The sequence below is a fragment of the Rattus norvegicus genome, chromosome 1 (genome assembly GCF_021556685.1).
Source record: "Rattus norvegicus strain SHRSP/BbbUtx chromosome 1, alternate assembly SHRSP_T2T, whole genome shotgun sequence".
NCBI lineage: Eukaryota > Metazoa > Chordata > Mammalia > Rodentia > Muridae > Rattus > Rattus norvegicus.
This window is the reverse complement of record NC_141534.1, coordinates 129,854,562-129,882,206: the sequence shown is the minus strand read 5'-3', so window position 1 is coordinate 129,882,206 and position 27,645 is coordinate 129,854,562. Positions and strand designations below refer to the sequence as shown.

The window sequence follows — 27,645 nt, the reverse complement described above, 5'->3', positions numbered from 1 at the left end:
CCAACATGCAGTAGCTGGGCATTGGTCACAATTTGAGCTTGCTCTTAGAAATAAGCAATTTTTATAACAGTAGCTGTGGAAGTTTCCCTGAGGAGAAACCCAACTGTAGGGAAGGGGAGTGTTAAGCCTAAGTCTAAATACTTGCAGCTCGGTAATCCTCATATTGGATGTGTATCCAAAGAGAAGAGAATTCATGTGACATATCTCTTCTCCTGTGTGCGCTACAGTGTTTTCCACAGCAGTTAAGGAGCAGAAGGAACACAGTGTCAGTCAGCAGAATAGATAAAAAAAAAGAGCATGTATGTAGAAGGGAATGGGACTTATTCATAAAAAGAATGAAATTGTGTCGCTTATGACAGTGCGGATGAACCTGAGGAACCTATGTGAGATAAGCCAGGCAACTCCATAGATGTGGCTCACAGGCAGAGGCAAAAGAAAGTGATTATGTAGAGCCAGGGCAAAAAAGTAGGGAGTGACGGGTGGGAGGGGAGGAACTGGGAGTGTGGCTAGGAGGAATAAAGCCTAATGTTTCATAGCTCAGTGACCACAGTTCACAACTTACTGTACTTTTCAAAGTCACCAGAAGAAAAAAATTTGAATGTGTTCGGGATAAATAGTGAAAACTGTGTGGGATGACAGACATGCTAGCCCCTCAGCGGTTATTACAAGTTATTACATATCGTTCTTATGTCCTGAAACTCCACAGCACCCTATGAATATGTGCAACTGTTGTGTGTCAAACACAGGTGAAAGACTCAGGGCTGGTCAGCTTGCAGCCCTTTCACACCCTGCTGGGGACCAGCTAGAGCCCATGCTGCCTGCCTCTTGCCTGATGCATTCCTGATGCATTTTGTCTGAGGCGTTGATAATGGTAGCACCAGGTGCTCACAGGGAAACTGAGGAAGCATCTGAGGAAGGCAGGCACATATAAAAAAGTAAACAAAGTCCTTACATTACAGGAATCAGGCCGAACAGACTGAGTTTATAAATGAACCTAGCCAAGTATTCAGAGAAATGCAGAGAACATTGGAGCATGAAACACTAATAATAAATCCTAAGAAATAATTTGGAATGAGAGGGAAAGTGCTGACTCATAGGAACACACAGGAAAAAGAAGGAGGTTAGAGCACCAGGGTGAGCATGTCTCTCAGAAGATGTGAAGAGCTTCAAGGAGACAACCGAGGAAGGTCATGTAAGATTCGAGGAAATCAATGTGAGCTGGGGAGTTCTGTTCCACTAACAAAATTGTAGAAGGTTGTGTAAACCTTTTCAGGTAATAAAGGCTTAAGAGGTTTTCTGCAAAAGTAAGAATTGAAGGGAAACATTCTCTTTGCAAGAGGGAAATGAATGTGGCTACCTGACTCTTAATGGACAGATGCCTTCTGAGAAATGTGTCTCTCTGTGACTCCCTGTAGTGACCTCACACAGACCTGGGTGGCCCAGCCCAGGCTTTCAGTGTGGCCTCTTTATGCCACCAGGAGGCAGGGTAAGTGCTGAGGTGGCAGCCAGTGTCACCTGGCGGACTCTTACAGGAAAGCATTTGGTTGGCAAGATAACAATAGAAAACAGAGAATAATACGTGCAGACTGGTGATACTCCTGCTGGCACCAATTATTATTATTGGTGCTTCCATGTACAAGAGGACACACGATGACACACTGTACTGTCATGAAGCCAGTAGTGCAAGTCTGTTCCCACCAGCATCAGCCAAACCCTGAGCGACGTCTTATGGCATGGCTTGGTGGTAAAATTCGTTTGGCTTTATTATGATCTAATGGGGTTGTAGCTATGGTCTGTCACCGCACATGATGAACAAGTAAGGAAGCCAGCTTTTGCCTAAATAAACACAAACAACAGAAAGGAGCAGAAATGTGGGGGCATGGCAGCGGGAGGGGTTAGGAGCATGCGACACACACAGTTCCTAGGGTAAGAAAAAGTGCTTATAGATTTTAGAAAGAAAACATAAACACAGACACGGGCATTAAAAGGACAGTGGGAATTGACAGATAACCAAAAGTTGAACAGACAGCCTTTAAATATTAGGAAACAAAGAACCCTAATCATCCAGAAAGAAAAAAAAAACATAAGAAGCTTGACAAATGAAGTATGCAACATAAAGTATTTCTACTTTTAAATAGTTAGAGTGTGTATATGGTATACACTATACATAGGAGAGGTATAGATATGAAATATTAAAGTAAACTAAATGGGTTAAAATCCCCACTTGAGAAAGATTGCTTTGGATGATAAAATAAAATCTCACGGTAAATTGCTTTCAAGAATTGGGGCTGTAATTCTAGTATACATGAGGCCTAAGTAACACACACACACACACACACACACACACACACACACACACACTCTCTGTATTCAATGCTCAGAACAGGAGAACTATTCCTCTCTTAATTTAGGTTATGCAAAACTAAGTGGTCAGTCATGATATCATGTATATATAAACAATACTAAACATACTCAGCCAGTTGTGTTTGTGTATTTGTGTTTATGTATTTGTGTGTGTGTGTGTGTGTGTGTGTGTGTGTGTGTACATCAATAATAAAGAAAAAAGAGGCCATGAATTTAAGGGAAATGAGACGGGTTAGATGGAGGAGGGAAATGATATAATTATATTTTAATTAAAATGGCAAATAACAAGAGATCATTATATCTAACTGTGAACAAGATAGCAAGTGCTCTTAGATGATATGACTCCTCTGGGATGATAACGGCGTATTTATCTGGATGCTTGGAAGATAGGCAAGCACAGAACAACCTGCTTTCTCCAGTGTCTAGCCTTAGTAGAATACAAACATGTGGAGAGCAACAGTATTGGCTACAAGAAACATGCCAACTTGAAAAAAATGGGAGCCCATTAAATTACAATTAGAATCGCAATAAGGGTTAGATGGAAGCATAGCTACATAAATGTAGTAAGCATGTTGGAAAGGCAGGGGGTTTGCATTAGAGAATAACGTACAGGAAACAGAGAGACTCTAGGGGAACAGCTACACAGCTGCATGCTACACACACAGGGTCCACAAACAGATCTCGCAATGGCTGGAACTTTAAAATATGGCATTTGGTCCAGAGGGGAAAGGTGATCTGATCGCTATCCAGGGAGGTAGCACTCTCTCCAGAAGACAGCGGCATAGAGCCTTTGCTATTGTTTATAAGGGATTTCAAATGGATGGAAACACCAGAGGACTAAATTGCCAAACAATAGGAAAAAGGTTTATTAACCATGTATTTTATTTCCAAATCCAGAGACGAGGACATAGGCTGAGGCATTAATCATGTTAACATCGCTGTATGGCAAACTCTTTGAACACACAAAGCCATAAGATACACATGGGCATGGGTAGAAATCCTGTGCTTTCCTCTTATAAGTTGATAAGAAAAAGTTTACTGATGGATGGAAAAATGAACCACACGAGGAAACAGGCATGCAGCACAGGAGAAGGCCACTGAGCAAGCAAGCCATAATATTAAAGTTAAAACAAGATTCCAGGCTCCACCCTTCGAGATATGGAACCAGGCAAAGCCATAGCAACATGCAGAGCTGGCAGAAACTTAGCATAACACCAGGTTTGCATGCAGCGAGCAAAATCATCATCAGGAAGACATCTGTGGGAAACCATACAAGCTCACTGCACGGCACCAGCCTGCAGGGAGGGAAGCAGCAGCCTGAGATTTATAAGACTAAGCATTTGTTTAAAGATTTTTAAAATCACATATGAGTGCTTTGCCTGCATGCATGTATGTGTACCTGGTGCTCTATGAGGCCAGAATAGTGCACCAGATCCTCTGGAGTTACATTGTTGTCAGCTGTCAGGTGGGTTCTGGGAATTGAATTCAGGTCTTTCCGGAAGAGCAGCAAGTGTTCTTACCCACTGAGCCTTTGGACAGACCCACCTCAGGATATTTATTATGTGTGTATGTGTGTGGGGGCAGTCAAGACAAACAAATGGCAACAAAAATTCCAAGAAGAGCCAGGGTGGTCACTTACACAGAAGGTCTGAATATACAGTGTAACAAAATGTAGCAACCAAGGGACTGTACTGGCCCTTACTGCCCAGGAAAGTAAGCGATTTCTAAACTACGTCTCCTTGACTCTTATGTGTTTGCATCTTGAGCAAGCTTAGCAGCAGAAGAAAATAGGCTTGGCTGATCAGTGGTTATTGAGACAGCAGGAGCTACGAAGTGAGACAAAAACTTCAGGCTTCCTTTTATAATCTTAGTCTGATGCTGAAAAAGAACAATAAAGATAAACTCATAGAACACTGAATCTGCTACTGAATGACTCAGAGAACAAGCTGGAGAAGTAACTGGAGGACTAGAGAAGCCTGTCAGAAAAAGCAGGAATGAAGCTCCAACAGGCTACTGGCCTCTAAAGGCTCCAGTCACAGTCTCCTGCACTCCAGAGGAGACGAGGCCACAGATGTTGCACTTTAGCCTACTGTGAGAAGCAAGGCACTGAGGGTTCAGGTTGCCTCGCGTGGTGATGTTGACCACACTGTTCTTCACACTGGCAAGCCCCTTCCTGGTACCTTGGGCAATATCGTCCTGCCTCTGCAGGCAAGGCCGCTCCACCTTGTGCCCAGGCTGGGGTAGCTCTCGCTCAGGCTGCTTGGCACACCTCCCTTCGTTGAACACATGTGGCAGGTTGGCTGTGTGCACCTGTCTGAGTTGCTCATAGTCGCTTAGCGCAGCTGTCAGGTCCCAGTTTTTACCTGTGGATGAGAATCGACAAGATTATAACAGACATGGAGGAATCCTGATTTTCCTGGAGAAAAGGTGCCAGTCAGCATGTTGATGAGCAGTGTCTGAACGTGGAGCATACATACGCACATGTGTGTGTGCTCACACACACACAAACACAGACACAGACAGACACACACACACAGACACACAGACACACACAGACACACACAGACACACACACACAGACACACACACACACACACACACACACACACCCACCCTCTGTAAACATTATGTCTCTAATGGCTACCAAGTGTACTGCTTAGTGAGAGGTGTACCAGAGGAGGAAATTCAGGAACAGAGCACTGGTTTGAGAACTTAAAAAGGAACTGGGAAGTCTTACAGGTCAGGTTTGAGGAACAGCATGGCTGAACTACTGAGACGTTACACACAATGCCGCAACATGCTGATTTTGGGGACTGCTGCTCTGGAATGAAAATGGTCCCCTTTCCCAGGTCTATGTCAAAGTACTAAGCGGGTGGAAACCTAATCTGACAGTAATGTTCTGAGGTGGAACATTTGGAGGCAAATACATTATGTCATTAGTGTGGAGTCCTCACAACTGAATTCTGGTAGCTTTATGAGAACACTTGTGCACATGCACACACATGAACACACACGCAAAAAGCACATGTTCACAAACATGTATATAGACACATACTCACAAACACGCATGTGTTGACACCTACAGATAAACACACACACATGCACAAATACACACAGAGTCACACACATGTACAGACACATACACGTATACACATGTACGAATATACACATGCTCATGGCACAAATATATACACACACAGTCACACACATTTCTGCCATGATGCAGCCTGGAAGACCCTTTCAAGAGCCCATCTATGCTGGAGAACTCATAGGTTCTAAATTAGAGAGGGAGAGAGGGAGGAGAGGAGGACGGATAGAGCATTACTGAGACATACAACAGGAAATGAACTTAACTGTCTAAAGAAAAGAGAGAAGAGAGAACAAAAAGCAGATATAAATGTAACTATTGGTAAATGGATGCAACTTTTCTAAATACTTGAAAGAAATTTTGAGATAAAAAGCTTAAGAAAACATGCCGATTGACATTTAAAGTATTCATAGAATGCCTGATACAACCAATCCTGTCTCCCACAGAATTGGGAGTAGGCTTAACACAGCATTTGAGGAAACAGAATGAATATTTGTTGTCTGTAAGAGACACATGGTGGAGCAGGTCTGATATCCCAGCTACCTGGTAGGCTGAGGCAGGAGGATTACACGTTCAAGGCCTGCCTGGGTAAAAAGGGAGTTGAAGGTTAGTTTGGGTAGCTCACTGAGACTACCTCAAAATAGAAAGTGTGTGTGTGGAAGCTGTGGATGCAGCTCAGGCAAAACACTGGGGGAACATGCCCAAATTCTTAGGTTTAATATGTGGCACTGCCAAAAAACAAAAAATTCACACCTAAAGCAAAGCTAGTTTTAAAGGCCACCGAACAACAGACAATATCAATACCAACACCAACACCAACACCAACACCAATACCAATATGATCCTGCCCTTATAACAACACAGAATTCAGGCCTAAACCATTAAATAAGATGAAGAAAGCAACCTGGCTGGGCTCCATTGACAACAGAGGTGGGTTCACCATTCCTCCTTGGCTGTGTGTGAGGTTCTGCCTCCTGGAGAGGAGAGGTTGGGCTCCCCTCTGCAGACCTCCATGGCACACCCTACCTCCACTGGCTGTTACACTCTGCTGATGCTAGGACACCTCAGGATGGCTTCTGCCCTTGGAGCCTGCTAACACTGAGACTAGCCAATCCCAAACATGCTTGTGTGCCCTGTCCCCTCTTTCTCCAGAAACTACAAGGAAGGCCCTTGCTCCCACGCCTCTCATCCCTCGACTTCCGGACTAACCTGGTGCTTCCACATGCTGGGCCTCCCGATTCTCAGACAGACTTCCTGCAACACCTCCCGATTCTCAGACAGACTTCCTGCAACACTCATCTGTGTTTGCACGCTCAATCAAAGCAAACTCTAGGCACGGATGAGAACTCAAGATACAAACAGCTACATATGGAATTAAAAAATTAAAAGGGGGAGATTACCACAAGGTTGTGACCTGAACACACGGGCATACGTGATTGCCGAGAGTGCTGTAAGTGGGCAGATCTACAGCCTGGGGACGGAACCCAGGGCCTCATACAGACTAAGCCGGTGCTCTACACTCCAGTTCCGCAGGCCGGATTCTAAGATGTCAGCAAACAACCTGTTTGCCACCAGCTGGATGAACAGGCACACCGCAAACTTCGTGATATTCTGGAATGTTCCCCTCCACCCCCTCACAAGGGAAGAACTGTCTCAGGAATGCCATCTCATTTCTGCTCACCGTCACAGAGAGAACTCCACCCTGAGGCTGGGTGGGATACTCTCCTCCATCCTTACAGGGATGGTGAAAGCAGACAGACAGCGTTTCATGACTAGTAAACTGGAGATAAGTGAACAAGCTTGAGTAAATATAGCCTTTCTATGTAGTGACAAAACTAAGTTAGAAAACATAAAGGAGTATCACAATTGTATTAATGAAATACATTTATAACTTATAAAATATAACACAAAGAAAAAATACAGAGGACTATCCTTAAATGTAGGAAACATACCCATCAATCTATCTCACCAGGCTACATAGTATTTCGAAACGGCACACTAGGGAGTTTACATTCATTATGTTCTTTGTTTGGGAGATTAAATGTCATAATTGCTTCCTAAGTTACTTATACATTTACTATGACCCCCGAACCATGAGTAGAAGCCTGTAACTAGCAGCATTACACTCGTGCAGAATAAGGCAAGGTTAATGAATTAATTATCTGTTTGCAGCACTGGGGACGGAACCCAGGACCTTCACAAGCTTGGCAGTCACTCTACTCCTGAGCTAGGAGCCCTGTCAGAGAAGCTCATCTTACATACCTTCATCTGGAGAAGTGAGTCAGAGCAACCAGGTTTGAAAAGAGAGACCAAGCCGGAGGAAGGACAGTCAGACGCTGAAGCTGTTCTGCCATCCTGGACCTTGTTCCACAGACACAAGGCAGCAAGAGACCCTCCAAGAGCCCCCAGATCTCAAATGAATTGGAATGCCAGGACGAATGCCTACCTGGGGTATGCTGACAACTCCTATGAGACACGAGAGGCTTATTTCCAAAGTAAGCCAGTTTCAAAAACCAAAAAAAAAAAAAAAAAAAAAAAAAACAAAAAAACAAAGAAAACATGTGCAGACAAAATGTCTGGAGAGCATGAAGGCATTCTGAGCACTGGCTGAACTGTGTAGTTATCAAACAGAAACATGAGCCAACTGAAATAGCTCATTTCCTAACCAATATTGATAAAAATTAATCAGCTAATTTTCCCTCTTTGGAAAATATTTTTCTTTTTCCATTAACATAATTATTTATTCATTTTAAATCTCAACTGTAGCTCCCTTCTGCTAGTCCCCTCTAATAAGCACCCCCCTTCTCCTCTGACAAGGGGGAGGCCCCTCCTGGGTACCAACCCACCCAGACACATCAAGTCACTGCAGGACTAGGGGCATCCTCTCCCAGTGAGGTCAGACAGGGCAGCCCAGTTAGGGGAACAGGATCCACAGGCAGGCAGCACAGCCAGGGACAGCCCAGCTCCAGTTGTTGGGGGACCCATGTGAAGCCCAAGCTGCATATCTGCTGCATATGATCAGTTGATTTTTATAGGAATGTAGAGAAGGAAATTATACCAATGGCTGTCCGAGCTGATTCCCAGCAGGTTGTAGGCTAGCTGGTTCTGTCCATTTGGAATTGAATGACCATGTTGATATTCTGCTTAGTAACTGTAACAGGGAAGCTTAAAATATAAAAATAGTACTTAATGTCCTAGAAACAAGCATACCCCACTGTCCGCTCTCTGATCCTCTGTGACTTGCTTTTGTCTTGTCACTCTGCTGACACAGCACTTTTCATCACTTCCCTGATACCCACATTGACAAGTAGAAAGTCACCTGTCCCCATTCCATGTGGCCAGCCTCTGTTTACTCTCCGGCTGGCCTCTTCTTCTCCTACTGCCCTCCTCCGAGCACCTCTGTGTCGTGTGGCTGTCCCAGCCCTCTCTGCTGTGCAGCACCTCCTCCTTTACTTCTCGACACTCATTTCTCAGTGCCAGATCAGGCCCTGGCCTGAAGGAAACCATTTGAGATCATGCCCTCCTTCTGACTGGAAAGTGTTCAGGCTAAAGAGGAGGGCTGCTGTATGCTGGTTTTCCCTGACTCCTAGTACTTTGGATGCCAATATGGTGGGGTATGGAGGGGTGACCTTCCTGCAAACAAACTGAGAGTGCTCATGAAGAAAAGTCCAGCATCCCAGAACATCTAGAAACAGACTAACAAATGAGGGCCTGAATGGACTACTGCCAATGCCCGTCACTCATCTGTTACTGGGTGCGTTACTGCACACCTGTAATCTCAGACTTGAGGCTGACAGGAGGATAATGAGTAGGAGGCCAGCCTGGGCTTCATAGTGTATTTCAGGCTAGTCTCAGCTACACAGTCCATCTCTGTCACACAAGTAAAGCAAGGCCATGATTTATATGTGTGTGCACACATACAGGCACTCCTGTGTAAAGATACATATAATTATTGATTTTAAATACACATACTGCCACACATACACAGGTATGGGTATATATAATTATACACAATCAGCTCTTATATACTCCGGTTATTGCAGTCTAATACATTCCTAAGTACTAAGGGGAAAGTCAGGACAGATAATTCCAGTGGAACCTGAGCCATGTAGGGTCCGTTGGGATACCTACGAGGGGAGGTTATCTAGGATTGTGAGGACGATCCAAGAAGCCTCTGGTAGAGTCTCACTTTAGCTTGAGACCCAGAAGAGGGAGCAGCCTCTTGGTAAAGAGCTAGGGTAGAAGCCCACATGGGACAAACCTAGTAGCCAAGTCACCCTGCTGGGGCTGTGCAGGTCACAAGGAGTGGGTGCTGGGAAGAGGAGGGGGAGAGAGGGCGAGGCTGATGGAAGATGCTGTAGGTGGGAGGAGGAGGCTCTGGGAAAGAGCAACAAAGGCATTCTAGATAAAAGTGGTATTTGGTACATGTGGTGGTTTGAATAGATATGGCCCCATAGACTCACGTGTTTGAAGGCTTGGCCCATAGGGCGTGGCACTATTAAGAGGCATGGCCTTGTTGGAAGAAGGGTGTTACTCTGGAGGCATGCCTTGAAGTCCCCTATGCTCAACAGTCAAGTGATACAGTCTGTAGATCAAGATGTAGAACTGTTGGCTCCTCCAGCACCATGCCTGCCTGCACACTGTCATGCTTCCTGCCATGACAATAATGGACTGAACCTCTGAATCTGTTCAGCCAGCCCCTTTAAATGTTTTCTTTCATAAGGGTTCCTGTGACTATTGCCTATTTGCAGCAATAAAATCCAAACTAAGACAGTAAGCTTTTCAGTTTAGAAAGATAATGTTCATTTAGGAAAAATGACTGGCGAAGCAGCAGAGGCTGTGTCAGAGAAACACCAGAGGCTGTTTGGAGCTGAGGAGCGGACTATAGCAAAACGTATGACAGTCTGTGATGGCCTCCTCAGTGGGAATGGAGATGAAGGTGAGGGTGGACTCTCAAGGAGAAAAAGGAAAAGGGACATGTTCAGGGAAGGATATGTAGACTCCAAGCTAGGTGCGTTACATGGCTTCTGCTCATTCTGACATTACTCTAGGAGGGAGGCCATTTATCCTGTTTTTTTTCTTCTTCCCAATGTAGAAGTACAAAGAAGGCATAAGGAAGAGGAGGAAGAATAGAGATTGGACAGTGGGGCTGCTTTGGTGGGAGGAAGCCACTGGCTTGTGCTTTTATATGTCCATTTCTTCAAATGAGTTCACTTGGAATTTAAATGAAAGTCTCAGCTTAGCTCTTACACAGTGTGAGCAGCTTAAACACCCATCGAGCTAGAACAAGGATGTGGTATTTAACAGCCAGCCCTGCAGTGACAGAGAGCAGTGTTTCCTACATGAGAGCTGGATGAGTGGTGAGTCGAAGGCATTCAGTGACAAGTCCTGTGAATCACACCCATCAGGGATCGGGCAGCCCTGACACTGTGACACTGGGAAATGCATCTCTCTTGTGCAAGGCCCTGGGTTCAATACTCATCACTACAAACAACAGTAACAACAGAATTCCAACTGACAAAACGAAAGCCAAACCTGTAATACTGTAATAATGTCATTACATGTAACTTGGTGCCATCTTGGTAGTTTTATTTGTCTCTTATACATTTCTACTGTAGTCTCCTCTCCATGCCTCCCAGTTTCCCTACCCTTGTCCTTCCCTCTCCCCCAGATCCACTCCTCCTCTATTTCTTTTCAGAAAGGAGCATGTCTCCAAGAGAAATCACTGAACACAGCTTAACAAGATCCAATAAGGTACAGACCCCCATATTATGGCTGGAGGAGGCAACCCAGTATGAGGAAGAGGATTGCGGAAGCAGGCCAAAGAATCAAAGACACCCCCCACTCCCACTGTTAGGAGTCCCACAGAAACCCCAAACTAAACAACTACAATGCATAGTAGAGGACCTAGCAGCTGCTTTAGTGTTTAATAAAAATAATGAACTCGGGTCAGTTAAGCTGTGGTAATCAGTAGAGCCCACACCCTTATCATTAGCTTATTGACCAAAGGTCAGTTCCTTCTGCACATGGCAGCTAAGCCCAGGAGTCCAGGCTAGCAGTGGCTCTGCTCCACAGTCACCCAGGAATCCATGCATGCACACACACAGGCATTGTGTGTCAGCTAAAATGTACCAGCCCACTCAGCCAGGAAGGGAGGAACTCGAGGGCATATTTTCTCCTGTAGGTCATTGCTATCTTTCCTAGGCCATGTCTCTCCATATAGGCTGCCAAGGCCAGGCTGGAATGTTTGTGCTGTTCTTTCTACCATTCCGCTGACACATGATGTCCGAAGGGCCTGAGGAATGAGTACTAGGGGCCTGCGTAGGGAGAAGGGTGGCTTTTGGTAAACACCGGTTGTTTGCATCTAAACACCCAGAACATATGGAATTAATCAGAATGTCATTAACGTAAGTAATGACTCGAATATATGATACTCAATACCAATTCCTGTGTATGTACACATATTGAATGTATGTCTACAATACATGCATGTACATATGCACACATACTGAAATGAGAGACACTTAAATTTCCTTGGAATTCTCTCTAAAGCCCATGATGATGAGTGACCTTCATTTTCTCATTTTATTCTAATAACTCACACAGATGTTAAGAAAATCCACAGGGCTTAAGCCCATGTGTCTTATAGACATGATTTGTTTGTCTGGACAGCAAATCTTTTCATCTTCCTTTTCATTATTTATGTTTTCCTCGAGACAGGGTTTTGCTATGTAGCTCTGGCTGGCCTTGAACTTCTGCCTCAGCCTCCTAAGCACTGGGATTACTGGTTCTGCAACCATGCCCAGTTTGGTCTTTATCTTTAACAAGTATGTTCACAAAAAGAAAAGAAACTGTGAGTTCAATCACTTTATATTGCTTATTAAATAACACGGAAAGAAAACGGAGAACACATTTCAGCACTGGATGGTGATGGTAAGCATTTAGAGCCAATCTTTAAGGGAAGTACTGAAATTGTCAATTTGGCAACCGCGTGAAGTACAACTTAATGACTGGTATATTAACTGGTCTGTAGGAAGACTCAATTTATTTTCAATCGCGTGCAGGTGCAGGAGTCTGAGCACATGAGCGCTGGTGTCCCTGCCGGGGCTGGCGTCACAGGCAGTTGTAAGGAGCCTGACATGGGTGCTGGGAACGGAATTCAGGTCTCCTGCTAGAATGCGCACTCTAACCACGGAGCCATTGTTCCAGTCTTGAATTTGTGTATTTTATGCTAAAGTAACAAATAATTTTGATATGAAAAGTTTCAATTTGGTTATGTATCATAAAGAAATAAGAGGACGGCAGGTTGGAATTATATACATGCAGATGCTAACCCTGTGGACGCAGCTCCGCAGGCTGCTTTATTGCTTCATGAATGTGAAGTGCTTATGTACTATGTACGTCCATGTCGAGAACGTATACCTAAGATCCCCACCCAGCCTTATAAGCGTAATTTTAAGTCTTTGCATATGTTTGTCTTCTCCACATTCAGAATACAATTGGTCTGCGCGACTGTGCAAATGTAGGGAACACTTTCATAGAAGCCAAAGAAATAGCCAAAGGCTACAGGCAAGGATGTAAACAAGGGTATTCTGCTGGGTGGCCCTGGGTCACTTAGCAGTACAGGAAGACACTCCTGGGTGTTGATGACATAAAAATGAACGAAGACTACTGTGTGCTTTGTAATCAACTAATACCTGGGGCCGAGCATGCAGGGGACAGCTGTGTGACCAATGATGGCTGAGGTGTGTGTGTGTGTGTGTGTGTGTGTAGGGACAAGGAATCTGCATAGGGGTTATACACCTATCATTTGAGAGCAAGGAGAAGGAGAAAGGCTGTGAAGAGAGCAACACATATAAGGGACCGATGATTTGCAAAGCCTCCCCAGAGAATTGCACAGAAGTGACAACCCTGGAGAGATTGGGGCTGAGCAAGGAAATACAGACATGACCACAAGGTGGCAGGAGAACACAAAGTTCCTGGAGATTCGCAGACAAGCATTCTCTGGAAAGATGCCCACAGTCGGAGCCGGTGCAAGCACAGCAGGGGCCTGAGGGAGAGGGAGGCTGCTCCTCAGAAGGGAAGAAGCACAAGACTCCCAGGAGAGACAGACTGGAAAAGGAACCCAGGGGCTGCGACAGTTCATTTGCCCTGCAGACCTGACTCTGCCACAAGGTGCCAGACAAACCTCGGCTGTGACCCTGGGTACATCTCTGATGCTGGGTGAGGGTCTCTGTAGGCGCAGGGAAGCCTTCCAAGGGTGGCTGGGCCACATCCAGTTCTCACCTGAGTGGAACAAAAATGCTTACCAGGGATGTAGCTCTCCTGGCAGGGGAGAGCCTCCAGCCTCCTGACTGCAAATCATGGGACCCTACAGTCCCCATAACTGCATGTGCCAATCCTCCCATCCCCTGTGATAAGCATATCCTGCTCCCTCCCCTCTTTTCCTTTCTGTATGTACATATATGCCAATATACAGGATGTAGACATAGACTCACAGGCAGAGTCTCCAGGCCAGAGAGCTTGGAGTCAAACCAACACCAGGCTAAGAACTGTCTTATCGGTTCCTGGGGTGAGGTTAGCAGGTGAGGTAAAAGGCTCTAACGTTCCCAAGCCATGTGTTACAACAGGGGCTGCATAGCAAATCTCTTAGTTTTAAATTTACTTTTTCTCTCATATATTGTATCCCAACCACAGTTGCCTCTCCCTCCTCTCCTCTTTTTCCCTCCTCCCCACCTCCTCTCTCCCACTGGTCCATTCCTTCATTTCCCTTTAGAAAAGGGCAGACATCCTAGGGATACCAACCAAACATGCCATAAGAGGGGCTGGTGGGGAAGGACTCAGTTTTCTTTAAGGAGCTGGCCCCTGAGAATTTGACCATGCTCCAATGAGTATAGAGGCAACACAATTGTACTTATTTTTATTTTTCCTTTCTTCCTTTTTTTGAGGGGCATCACAAGGGTGTAGGGGAGGGGGGTGGACCTAGGAGGATTGGGAACTGAGCGAGATCAGGGTATATTATGTGAAATTCTCAAATAATCAATAAAGATATTACATTGAGGTGGGGAAAGACTAGGCTCACACTCTCATATCAGGGCTGGATGAAGCAACTGAGTAAGGAGAAGAGGACACCAAAAGCAGGCACAGGAGTCAGAGATAACCCCACCCCCATTGTTAGAGTCTCACAAAAGTACCAGGCTACACAACTGTAACATGTATGCAGAGGACCTAGGGCAGATCCATGCAGGCTCCCTGGCCTATCAGGTACCTTGTATACCAGATGTTTATACTACAATTCATAACAGTAGCAAAGTTTATAGTTATGAAGTAGCAACATAATAATTTTATGGTTGGGGGTCACCATACCATGAGGAGCTGTATTAAAGGGACAGCATTAGGAAGGTTGAGAAGCAATGACCTAGATCGTTAACTGCTTGTCTGGACTGTGTTTAAGATAACTGGAACTTTAGGGCTGGAGGAGTAGATCAGCCTCAGAGCCTTTGCTTAGCATGTGGAAGGCGTTGACTCCAAGCACCACAAAAGGAATCAGAGATGTGAAATTTTGAGTTTGGAGGTTGCAGATTTTTTGTGCTAAAGCATTTCATACTCCAACAAAGAAATAACCAAGCAAGGGGTCATAGAGTCAACCTTTGGATCAGTTAAACCACACAAGGCCGGCAGGACCAAAATGATAGTCTCCCAGGTAGAGCTTTATAAAACACCTAATTTTATTTTAAAGTCTCAGATGGGTGGAAAAAATATTACTTTATTTCAAAGGCAAATGAGTGAGTTCAGGGAATGGCTCTCTCCTACTCAGCCACACCCTTCTGCCGTTCACCCAGGTGTCCAGGCAACGCTACGCTACAACTCCCTCTGTGGAGGTGGGTGCGGGTGGGGGTGTGTGGGAACAGCATGCCATGGAGTAGAAAGCTGGTTCAATCTTCTTCTCACTGAGCTGAATCAACCTCCTTTTAGCCAGCCTGCAGCTACACACCGAGTTCAGCAACAGAAGCAGCATCAGTGTCTTTAACTCAACTGGCATAATTAGGATACTTAATGATGCTCAGAGGAGGGGTGTGTGTGTGTGTGTGTGTGTGTGTGTGTGTGTGTGTGTGTGTGTGCATGTGCGCGTGCGCGTGCGCGTGTGCCTGTGTCTGTGTCTGTGTCTGTGTCTGTGTCTGTGTCTGTGTCTGTGTGGGCTTCCTGGCTGGTGAGACAGTCAGTTTTGTTCTGTGACATGCCTATGTGACCAGGCTCTACCACAGGCCCAGAACAAAGGCACCTAATAATGATTGCCCTGAACCTCCCAACTGTGAGCCAAGAGAAGCCTTTCCTCTTTCTAGATCGCCTCGTATTGCTGTGAGTGATGGAGGGCTGCCTAACAAAACCAGGCCTCCTGACTTTTAATTTTCAACTGGTGCTTTGCGAGCAAGCCAAACGCCGATTCTTATAAAGCTTAAGAGAATGAAATCAGCTGTCAGCACGGATCTGGATCTATGGAACAGTAAAAGCAGCTCTGCTGAGGCTGTCAGAGGCCTCGGAGGGGTATCTGCCAAGGGCCCTCCTTGGGCAGTGCCTGTCCTTACTGTATATTCAAAGCTGCCAGCCTGCATAGGATTTAAGAACACATTCCGTTCAGCTAAGATTGTTTGAGTTAAAACTCCCCAGGCAGACTTGAAAAACTACAGTAAGCTCACACTAAATCCCGAAGATCCGAGAAATAAATCACTTCATGTGTCTCGGATGCTTGCCAAGCTTGCCCCCAGGAGGCGTCTTAATATGTCACTTGGAAGAAACGCCTTACAGCTCTTTCTATCCAGTTTTCACCTGGAAGCCTACCAGCTCTCTTCCTACAGTGTCCATGTATCACAAGGTAGGTAACGAAGGCTGCTGATGGCCACTGGGGTCCAAGCCTCACGCCTGGGCCCAAGACTCCCCTTGAAGAGGACCAGCCCACAAGGGCTCCACAAGCCTAGTGCACAGTTAGCAGCTGTCTGTGGGTGGTCAGCCCATCCACACAACAGAAAGGCTGATGGGCTCTAAGGATATTTTCTGCTTGTTCAGAATCAAAGAAGTCCTGCTGGGAGACTGAAGGCACACCCGTGTATCAAGTGGGGTCTGGGGGCAGCTGTGATTGTCCCCTCTTCCCCACCTGTCCAGGAGGGAGCTTGGAGCAGGGAATGGGAGGGCACAGTCCTCTCCAGAGACCATGTCCACCAAGGAGGCTGTGTCCACGGAAGCGGCTACATTTACCAACTGTGTCTATCCAGGAGGCTCTATCTATCAAGGGGGATGTGACCAGTACAGAGGCTGAATTTACCTGGAGACTGTCTACTTAGGAGACTATGTGTACATAGGAAGCTATGCCCACCAAGTATGCTGCTGCTCCTCTTCTGGAGACCATTCATCGAGGAGTAAATGTCTACCCAGGAGACCCCATGTCTTTCCAAGGGACCCCCAACTCTTCTCTGGAGACCATGTCTACCCAGGAGAACTGTGTTTTCTCTCAGGACTGTGCTTACTAAGAGGGCTGTGTCCCCCAAGGAGCAATGTTAATGAAGTCAGCAACTGAACAGGCCCAGAACAGGTGACTGCAGGCTTCGGGCCTCCTGGATGAGGAAGGGAGTGCTGTAGCCATTTGGATGTTACATTTTCAGACACTGGCAAGATTGACCATACCATGGGCCTGCAAAGTTATGTCATCTGTAGATGACCTGGAAGGCCAGCCTGTGCTTGGAGTGCACAGGGTAGGACTGTGGATACAGGATTTTATTTTGGCAATAGAACACTGGACAGTTTACATTGGTAGAGTTAACGTTCTGACATTCCTTAATTTAATTTTCTTGAGCCTTGATTCAATGCTGGTAGGATACTGAATGCTCAGTCGTGTGCTCAGCTGGACTTGCTTAGTCCACCACTAGCAGAGGTACAACCTGGACAGTGCCATCCTTTCGGCATGGCCACCATGACCCTTCCTCATCAGACCTTCTGTCATTTTCTCCTGCCTACTGTATTATCAGCTGCTGAGCGGCTCACAACATGCGTTTACTTTCTCATGATTCCAAAAGCTTCAGTTAATCTCCTTGTTCCAAGCCTCACAGGGCTGAAGTCAAGGTGTCCGCAGGATTGTGGTCCCTCCTGGATGCTGGTAAAAGAGGCTCGGCTCTGAGGCCTGACCCTATCTCAGGAGGCTGGGATACTGAGTTCCTGCTTCAGTGTAAGCTGAAGCTCAGTGAAGCTCAGCTTCTAGAGGATACGCCGTATCCGAGGCTGGTGGTTCCTCCTCCATAGATAACGAGCCATGGAGGGTTGCTTCACTGTCGCACCACATGTCCTCTTACCTCCCCTGTGTCTGCCATCTTCCTCTGTTTCTAAGAACCCTGACATTACCTTGGGTCCACTAGATAAGGGTGTAATTTATGTTAAAACCAAAATATTACCACCCTAATTCCATCCAGAGTCGTCCTGTGTCACTATAGTAGCCCCTCTTTTTCCAAGGGAGATGTGTCCCCCAAGCTTGTGGGAGAAGTCTGAAGCTGTGGGTATGCCCACCCCTCACAGCTGGTCTGAGAAACCTCCATCTTCCTTACTAAGCCAGGAACCTTTACTTCTCCACTCACGGGACGCGCTTCATGTCTCTCTGTTGTCTCCCAGATGCCACTATCTCTACTCTTGTGCTATGGGGTCACTACTAGGTCACGTGAACACATTCATACCATGCTGTGTGAGACACAAAAGAATGATTCATGTCCTGGTTGGGATGAAACAACTAGAATTTTCCTGGAATTTTCAACAATTTAATATTTTTGAACTGCCATTGATATGGACAATAAAAATGCAGACAAGGGGAACCACTGTGCCTATGCCAGCACATGGCTCAGTACTGGGGACAGGAACCTTGGGAGTCATCTTTAGACTTGTGCCTACCAGGTAGCCTTGTGCTGGAAAACATGGACCAGCTAAATGGATTAGTGCTGCTTGACACCTTCAGTCTGGCTCAGAATGAGATGTCATTTATTTTCAATGCTGAGGAGTACTCCATAGCATATACTCAGGTGTGCTTATCCATTTCCATGCTCCTCCTGGCAGACGTCGTTCTGGCTTTAGGTATTTTATTATGGGATCTTTCCAAGACTGCAATGGCTCCATTGGAATCCACAGCCCAGCTCTAACAAGAACTGACTCACGGTTTCTCCTGTTTCACGTCGGCTGTCATCTATGTACCTGCCCCAGTATGCATCACGTATCATCTCACCCGTCAGTACTTCAGCGGGAGGCTGTCTCTTTGTAGGCACAGAGCAAAGCATGTTTACAGGCAAACGCCAAGAGCTCCGAAGCCTTCAGCTGCACAGTAAGGCTGTGGTCGATTCTAGGTTGCTTTACAAGTTTTCACTTTTCACTCTTTGTGAATAAGCTTTTTTAAATAAAAAATTGTATTTACTTAGAAGCATCCAGAATGTCAACAAAACAGCTTCAATTTTTTTTTTGCAAGTGCAGAGTGGTATTCAGTTAACAGAACAGCAACTATCTTCATATAAGCTGCATCAGAGGCAACTGAAGATGAAAACCCCCTTCCCCAAACAACCAAACCAAACCAAACCAAACCAAACCAAACCAAACCAAACACCAAACTGCTGTCCCCATATATAATTAGTGCTGTGCACCAACAAGAACCTGCTTTAAATTTCCATGACAATTTACATCCCCAGACTGTACCAGGCAAGGTTAGTGGCCATTGAAAATACCACCAGGACAAGGCTAGCTAAAGACACATTCGGTAGTGTGTTAACTATACAAAAAAGACACCGCACAGTTTAAAAACAAATCGTACACAACCTTACTTTTCGATTTCTTTCTTTAGAAGGATGAGTTGTGTATGGGAGTGGGGGTGTTAAATGCTTGATAGACAAGAAAAAGATTGTGCTAGAACCAACTTAATCATTATTATCTTCATCTTCCTCCTTTTCTTCATTCTCATCATCTTCCTCTTCCTTCTTTTTTCTTTTATTGGATTTTTTTTATTTACATTTCAAATGTTATTCCCTTTCTCCGTGTCCCAGACATATGCCCCCTATCCCGTCCCTTTCCCCTTCTTCTGTAAGGGTGTTCTCCTCCCCATCCACCCCTGCCCTGACATTCCCCTACACTGGGGGGTCCAACCTTGGCAGGACCAAGGGCTTCCCCTTCCACTGGTGCCCAACAAGGCCATCCTCTGCTACATATGCAGCTGGAGCCATGGGTCAGTCCATGTGTAGTCTTTGGGTAGTTGTTTAGTCCCTGGAAGCTCTGGTTGGTTGGCATTGCTGTTCTTATGGGGTTGCAAGCCCCTTCAGCTCTTTCAATCCTTTCTCTAATTCCTCCAATGGGGATCCCATTCTCAGTTCACTGGTTTGCTGCTAGCATTTGCCTCTGTATCTGACATGCTCTGGCTGTGTCTCTCAGGAGACAGCTATATCCGGCTCCTGTCAGCATTCACTTCTTAGCTTCATCAATCTTATCTAGTTTTGGTGGCTGTGTGTGTGTGTGTGTGTGTGTGTGTGTGTGTGTGTGTGTGTGTGTGTACACACACATATACATATACACACATATGGGCCACATGTGGGGCAGGCTCTGACCATTCTTTCAGTTTGTGCTGAGTAGTACTCCATTGGGTAGATGTACCACATTTTCTGTATACATTCCTCTGTGTGTGTGAATGTGAGTGCATGTGTAAGTCAGAGGTGAACATTGGGCATTCTCAGATGCTGTGCCCCTGTGTTTTAAGGAAGGGTCTCTCACTGAGCTGAAGCTCACTGGTTAGGGTAGGCTGGTTGGCCAGTGAGCTCCAGGTAGTCATCTGTCTCTGCCTACCTAGTCCAGAGATTATAAGGATATATTACTACTATACCTGGTTTTTAAATGTGGGACATGAGGATCAACTCAGGCCCCTGTGGTTGTGAGGGAAACACTTTGCTGAATTTACCACCTTTCCAGCTGTGGTGGTTGGCTTCCTAGGGAGGAAACATTTAACCTCAAGCAGCCAAGTTGAGACAGACATTCTTAAGATGGGAAAGCAGGCCAGTGATGGCATTTGGGTTACAACTTTCACTGAAAGCAAGGAAATAAGGGAAATAAAAGCTACTTAATTGATCACAGCCACAAAAGTAAACACCACACATGATGTAGCTAGGTTTCAAGAGTATTTGAATATGTCCCTTTATCGAACCAAAACGTGTTTTGAATGGGGCCGGGCCAGAGGAGTGTCTCAGAAGTCTGGTCATGGGGAAGCTATTTTTGCTTTGCCATCTTAGGTTAAAAATCGTCTCGGGCCTGGATATGGCGCTGAATGATGGGGCACACACTTGGCATGCACAAGGCTCTGGCTTTAGTCTCTGCCACTTAGGTGCCTAGTGGAATGGTAGGGCTCTTTCAAATTCAGGGGTCCGCAGGTAGAGGCCTCAGCCTCCACTACAGCTGTCCATCTTTTCCATGCCTGCCCTTTAAGATGCTCTCTGGGCAGCAAGGTGGCTCTGCTCCAGCTGGATCCCGCAAACAGCTGGTAGACAGTGGGGCTTTTACTAAAAGGTCTTCCCGTCATCTCCCCCACCCTTTCTCGTGGAGTATTTCTACAATGATCCCAGTCAGTAGCTGCTGTTCCCACACTATGGGGAAACTTTCAAGGGCCCAACCTAAGTGACCTGCCATTGTGACCATCAAGTAATTAGCAGCTTTCCCTCTGTGTGAGTTGGACCAAGAAAATAAATCAGAAGCAGATTTCTAAACTATATGTTTTTCAAGCTTAGGAAACCAGGAAAAGAGACTTCCTCATAGATGATCTGAAGAATTCTCAGTTTTGAATGATTAGCTCATCTAGTTACTTCAATTAGTACAAACTTCAGTGAGCTGGGTAGCTCAGTACAGGAGACAGGGATACTGCTGTATCTCCTGGGCTAGCCTTGAACTACTAGGCCCAAGTGACCCTGTTGTCTCAGACTACCAAGTTAGGTGGGACTGCAGGTGCACAGTATACCTGGCTTCTTCTCCATCCCTTCTTTCTGAGGAATATAAATCTAACTTATTCACTTTAATTTTTTTTTTGTTTTCCACAAAAAATTCTGGAAAACCATTCAGGAGACACATGTGATGTTAATTTCCCATTACTGGTTTTCCTAAGTGAGTTCGTGCCACTTTGCTCAGGAGTACTTGTCTACAGTGACCAAGGCAAGGCATGGGGTTTGTTGCCAGAACACCTGGTAGTTTCACAGTTGCTGCAGAACTGCAAGTGCTGCTTTCCCTTTAGGTAGGGATGGGCGCTTCATTAGCAACTATGTGTTTGGCTTTCTTTCAAAAATCTTCTTAATTAACTTCTAATATATGCAACGTGGCCAGACAGTGTCTAGCACATGGATGCTAGCCACACTTCTAATTTTTTGAAGTTCTGCAGTCTATTGGAGTATGAAAAAATACTTTTGAAAAATTTGAAAAAATAAAGGTTAATTAGCCACCTCATAAAAGGGTTTAATAAACCATCCCTTCAGTGATTATCGAAAATATGCTTGCAGCTTTCTGTGTGTGAAGAGCTGTGACGCCGCAGAAGCTAGTGGGCGGGTACTATGGCTTCTGTAGACAGAGTGTAGTCTTTGCTGGTCTGAGCTGAGTTCAGCTGTTAGTTCTGAGTGGGTGGCAGTGGGCAGGCTCTGCTCTCTGTCCTCACCGTGGAGGCTCTGGAGCTCACCTTCCCCAGCTATCCAATGGGAAATCTAACTTCTCTTTCACTAATAATTTGTGAGAAAAGAAATGATAGCATGTTTAAAGGGTTTTATATAACAACTCACCTATTATATATTTTATGATCATCTAGAAGAAGGAAGCCCAAAGGCCCAGACGCAAGGAAAGAAGGGGTGAGATTGCTAATAACCCTGATCTGTACAGTACATGCGGAAAGAGGACCAGTCAAGCTATGTCCCCACTAATGCTACAACTTTAAGTCAATCAAAAGTTTTCATAAAGAGTACTATAGAAGCAACCATTAACAATGTTTTTCTTTTTTCTTTTTTTAAACTTCCAATTAAATGAATAAAAAAAATAGAACCCGAGTTTCTGACCTACGTTGGAGGGCACTATGGGTTAACTGAAATGCTTTCCACAGGATTATTAGCAACTTACAAAAGATTGGCCTTGAGGTTCTCTAGTATGGCCCCACTTCTGGGCCACATCCTGCTTCCTTATTCACCCATACCTAAGAAAGCAGCCTGGACTCCTGATGATCCAGCCAAAAGCTGGATCTTTGAGAAAATCAACAAGATAGATAAACTGTTAGACAGACTAACCAGAGGACACACACACAGAGTATCCAAATTAACAAAATCAGAAATGAAAAGGGAGACATAATAACTGAATCTGAAGAAATTAAAAAAATCATCAGATCCCACTACAAAAGCCTACATTTAACAAAACTGCAAAATCTGGATGAAATGGACAATTTTCTAGACAAATACCAGGTACCAAAGTTGAATCAGGATGAGATACACCATCTAAACAGTCCTATAACTCCTAAAGAAATAGAAGCAGTTATTATAAGTCTCCCAACGAATAAAGCCCAGGACCAGATGGGTTCAGTGGAGAAATCTATCAGACCTTCATAGAAGACCTAATGCCAATACTGTCTAAACTATTCCACAAAATAGAAACAGAAGAAACACTGCCTAATTCCTTCCATGAAGCCACGCTGACACTTATACCCAAACCACACAAAGACCCAACAAAGAAAGAAAACTGCAGACCAATTTCCCTTATGAATACCAATTTCCCTTATGAATATCAATGCAAAAATATTCAATAAAATTCTCACAAAGCAAATCCAAGAGCACATCAAAACAATCATCCACCATGATCAAGTAGGCTTCATCTCAGGGATGCAGGGATGGTTTAATATATGGAAAACCATCAACTTAATCCACTATATAAACAAACTGAGAGGAAAAAAAAAACACTTTATCATCCCATTAGATGCTGAGAAAGCATTTGACAAAATTCAACACTCCTTCATGATAAAAGTCCTGGGAAGATCAGGAATTTAAGGCCCATACCTAAATATAGTAAAAGCAATATACAGCAAACAAGTAGCCAACATCAAACTAAATGGAGAGAAACTTGAAGCAATCCCACTAAAATCAGGGATCAGACAAGGCTGCCCATTCTCTCCCTACTTATTCAATATAGTTCTCAAAGTCCTAGCCAGAGCAATCAGACAACAAAAGGAGGTCAAAGGGATACAAATTGGAAAGGAAGAAGTCAAAATATCACTATTTGCAGATGATATGCTAGTGTACTTAAGCGACCCCAAAAGTTCCACTAGAAAACTACTAAACCTGATAAACGACTTAAGCAAAGTGGCTGGGTAAAAAATTAACTCAAACAAATAAGTAGCCTTTCCCTACTCAAAGGATAACAAGGCTGAGGAAGAAATTAGGGAAATGACACCCTTCACAACAGTCACAAATAACATAAAATACGCTGGTGTGACTCTAACCAAGCAAGTGAAAGATCTGTATGGCAAGAACTTCAAGTCTCTGAAGAAAGAAATTAAAGACCCCAGAAGATGGAAAGATCTCCCGTGCTCATGGATTGGCAGGGTTAATATAGTAAAAATGGTCATTTTGCCAAAAGCAATCTACAGATTCAATGCAATCCCCATCAAAATTCCAACTCAATTCTTCATAGAGATAGAAAGAGCAATTTGCAAATTCATTTGGAATATCAAAAAACCCAGGATAGTGAAAACTATACTCAACAATAAAAGAACTTCTGGGGGAAACACCATCCCTGACCTCAAGCAGTGTTACAGAGCAATAGTCATAAAAACTGAATGGTATTGGTACAGAGACAGGCAGATAGACCAGTGGAATAGAATTGAAGACCCAGGAATGAACCCACACACCTATGGTCATTTGATGTTTGTCAAAGGAACTAAAACCATCCAGTGGAAAAAAGACAGTGTTTTCAACAAATGGTGCTGGCTCAACTGGAGGTCAGCATGTAGAAAAATGCAAATTGATCCATTCTTATCTCCCTGTACAAAGCTTAAGTCCAAGTGGTTCAAGGACCTCCATATCAAACCAGATACACTCTAATAGAAAAAAGTGGGGAAGAATCTCGAACACATGGGCACTGGGGAAAATTTCCTGAACAGAACATTAATGGCTTAGGCTCTAAGATCAAGAATCGACAAATGGGACCTCATAAAATTGCAAAGTTTCTCTAAGGCAAAGGACATTGTCATTAGGACAAAATGGCAACCAACAGATTGGGAAAAGATCCTTAACAATCCTACATCTGATAGAGGGCTAATATCCAAAATATACAAAGAACTCAAGAAGTTAGACACCAGAGAGTCAAATAATCCTATTAAAAATGGGGTACAGAGCTAAACAAAACATTCTCAACTGAGGAATATCGAATGGCTGAGAAGCACCTAAAGAAATGTTCAACATCCTTAGTTATCAGGGAAATGCAAATCAAAACAACCCTGAGATTTTACCTCACACCAGTCAGAATGGCTAAGATCGAAAACTCAGGCCACAGCAGATGCTGGTGAGGATGTGGAGAAAGAGGAACACTCCTCCGTTGTTGGTGGGACTGCAAACTGGCACAACCTCTCTGCAAATCAGTCTGGAGGTTCCTTAGAAAATTGGACATTGCACTACCTGAGGACCCAGCTATACCTCTCTCTTGGGCATATACCCAAAAGATGCCCCAACATACAACAAAGACACATGTTCCACTATGTTCACAGCAGCCTTAAAGCTGGAAAGAACCCAGATGCCCTCAACAGAGGAATGGATACAGAAAATGTGGTACATCTACACAATGGAATACTGCTCAGTTATCAAAAACAATGACTTTATGAAATTCATAGACAAATGGATGGAACTAGAAAATATCCTGAGTAAGGTCACCCAATCACAGAAAAACATACATGGTATGCACTCATTGATAAGTGGCTATTAGCCCAAATGCTTGAATTATCCAAGATACAATGCATGGACCACATGAAACTCAAGAAGGTTGACCAAAGTGCGGATGCTTCACTCCTTCTTAAAAAGGGGAACAAAAATATTCATAGGATGGGATAGGGAGGCACAGTTTAGAGTAGAGACTGAAGGAATGGCCACCCAGAGCCCGCCCCACATGGGGCCCATGCATACACAGCCACCAAACTCGATAAGATGGATGTAGCTAAGAAGTGCAGGCTGACAGGAGCCGGATGTAGCCATTTCCTGAGGCTCAGCCAGCTCATCTTCCCACCCTACCTTTCTCATGGGAAGGACGCCGCACTCTGGAAGGACTGGGTAAGTTGTCAGCAGGACAGGCTGTTACAATGTTCTCCCACCGTGGTGTACTTACTGTCCTTCCTATTTCAGCCATGCCCTTCTCAGACCCTCAACCAGGGACGGAGAGAGCACAGTGCCACACTCTCGGACATCCTGACTCCAGAATGACAGCTCAAAGAAAACCTGTATTGCTTACAAATGATCTAGCCACGGGTGTCCCAACAGAAAATGTACTTCTCAGAGTTCCAGGGCTTTGGGGGAACAATGCCACTGGTTCTGACTTTGTCCTTGGTAAAGGACAAAGGAGATAGGTGGCAGCCGGCAGGCAGGGACACTTTCCATCTGGAGGCAGATCCTGGTTGACTTTCTCTGTCTCTATCTCTTTGTCTTGTCTCAGTCCTGACTCTCAGCCACGGTCTGTACCACAATAACACTCTTGATCTTCACTGATCTTCTTGTATACTACTGTGATTCTTGTGACAGGTTTTACCCCTTTGAGCTTTTAATATAAAAACAAACAAATAAATTATACTCATAAAAGTTATAGCAGTCTGAGAAGGCCCAGGTCCCTCCTGTCCAGCTTTGTCACGACAGCTTCCTTTGATTCTTCAGATGCCCTCCTAACTTCCAGAAAGGAGGTGCTTTCTCTGTTTCCCCAGCACACACCTCGCTGAGGCCTGCCTATAAGAACATTTCAACCTTTACAGCACCACCAAATACCCTGATGCCCAGAAGAACCCCTCTGCATATGGAGCCACAGTACCCTCACTTATCGAGAAGAAGCCGTGACCGAGTCTTCACGTGACTCTGATGCACATTATTTAACTGACGGCTGCGGCTGGACATCAGGCAGTGTAGGGGATGCTATGGGGCTCAGGAAATGACCTCGAGCCCAAACCCAGTGAGCTATCATCTCATTATGCTATTATGGTTATTAAAATAAAATAAAGTAAAGTAAGTAAAACAGTGTGGTATGTAGGGGAATGATAGCCCTTTCAGATTGTTAGCTGGCATGCAAATTAGTATAACCACTATGGAAAACAGCACAGAGGGTTCTTGGCAAATTAAAAACATGGCCACTATATGATTCAGTAATCCCCAACAGGGCATGTATTCAAAGGCAGCAAAATCAATATATCAAAGAGCCATCTGCACCCTCACATTCACTGTGGCACTATTCACAAGGAAGAACTAGAAACAATGTAATCAATTACCCATTGTCAATTGATGAGCAGATAGGGAAAATGTGATATACTGACACACACCCCAGAGTACTGTTTGGCAATAAGACCTGAAGTCCTGCATTTCCTGACGGCATGGGTGAATGTGGAGGACTTTATAATAAGGAGGATACTCCAGGAAGAGAAAGACAACTACTTTAGCTTACTCAGAGGCTGCAGTTGGAAAGCTGAATTGGCTACTCCTGTAACCTGCTTAGGGGCCACATGTCCCACTTGCCTTTCTGTGTCCCATTCTGAATACATCCCTCAGTTAGGGAGGATCAACTTGTGCTGCTCACCCCAACCACACCTGCCAGATCTCCCTAACCCAGAACCCTAGCTGCGGGATTCAGTCTTCCCTTATCACATGGCCCTACTCCAGCTAGCCCACCTACTTCACATATCCCATTGCACACATCTGGCTCTTTCTTTGGGTAGACACAAGATTCCCAATACTAACTATACCTACCTCTTCAACCCAAGAGCCTCCTCTCTTCAGGGAGCGGCACTAGACCCAACCCACTAACTCTATCCACCTCTGTAAGCTGCTTAATGACCATGTGGTTATCTTGCCTTTCTACACCCCTCTCTACATTACCCCTTTGTTGGGAAGCCTAACTGGTGCCACAAGGCCCATCCACCTGAGGAATGTCCTTGCTCT

General features: G+C 44.8%; 1 protein-coding gene across 1 annotated transcript in view; it reads right to left on the bottom strand.

Annotated features, from left to right (window-relative positions):
* Nucleotides 1-27,645, bottom strand: part of Otud7a (OTU deubiquitinase 7A) — a 336,492-nt gene that overhangs the window by 76,368 nt on the left and 232,479 nt on the right. The window contains 1 exon segment of the mRNA NM_001447212.1: nt 4,545-4,727. Coding sequence (NP_001434141.1) covers nt 4,545-4,727 — 183 coding nt within the window.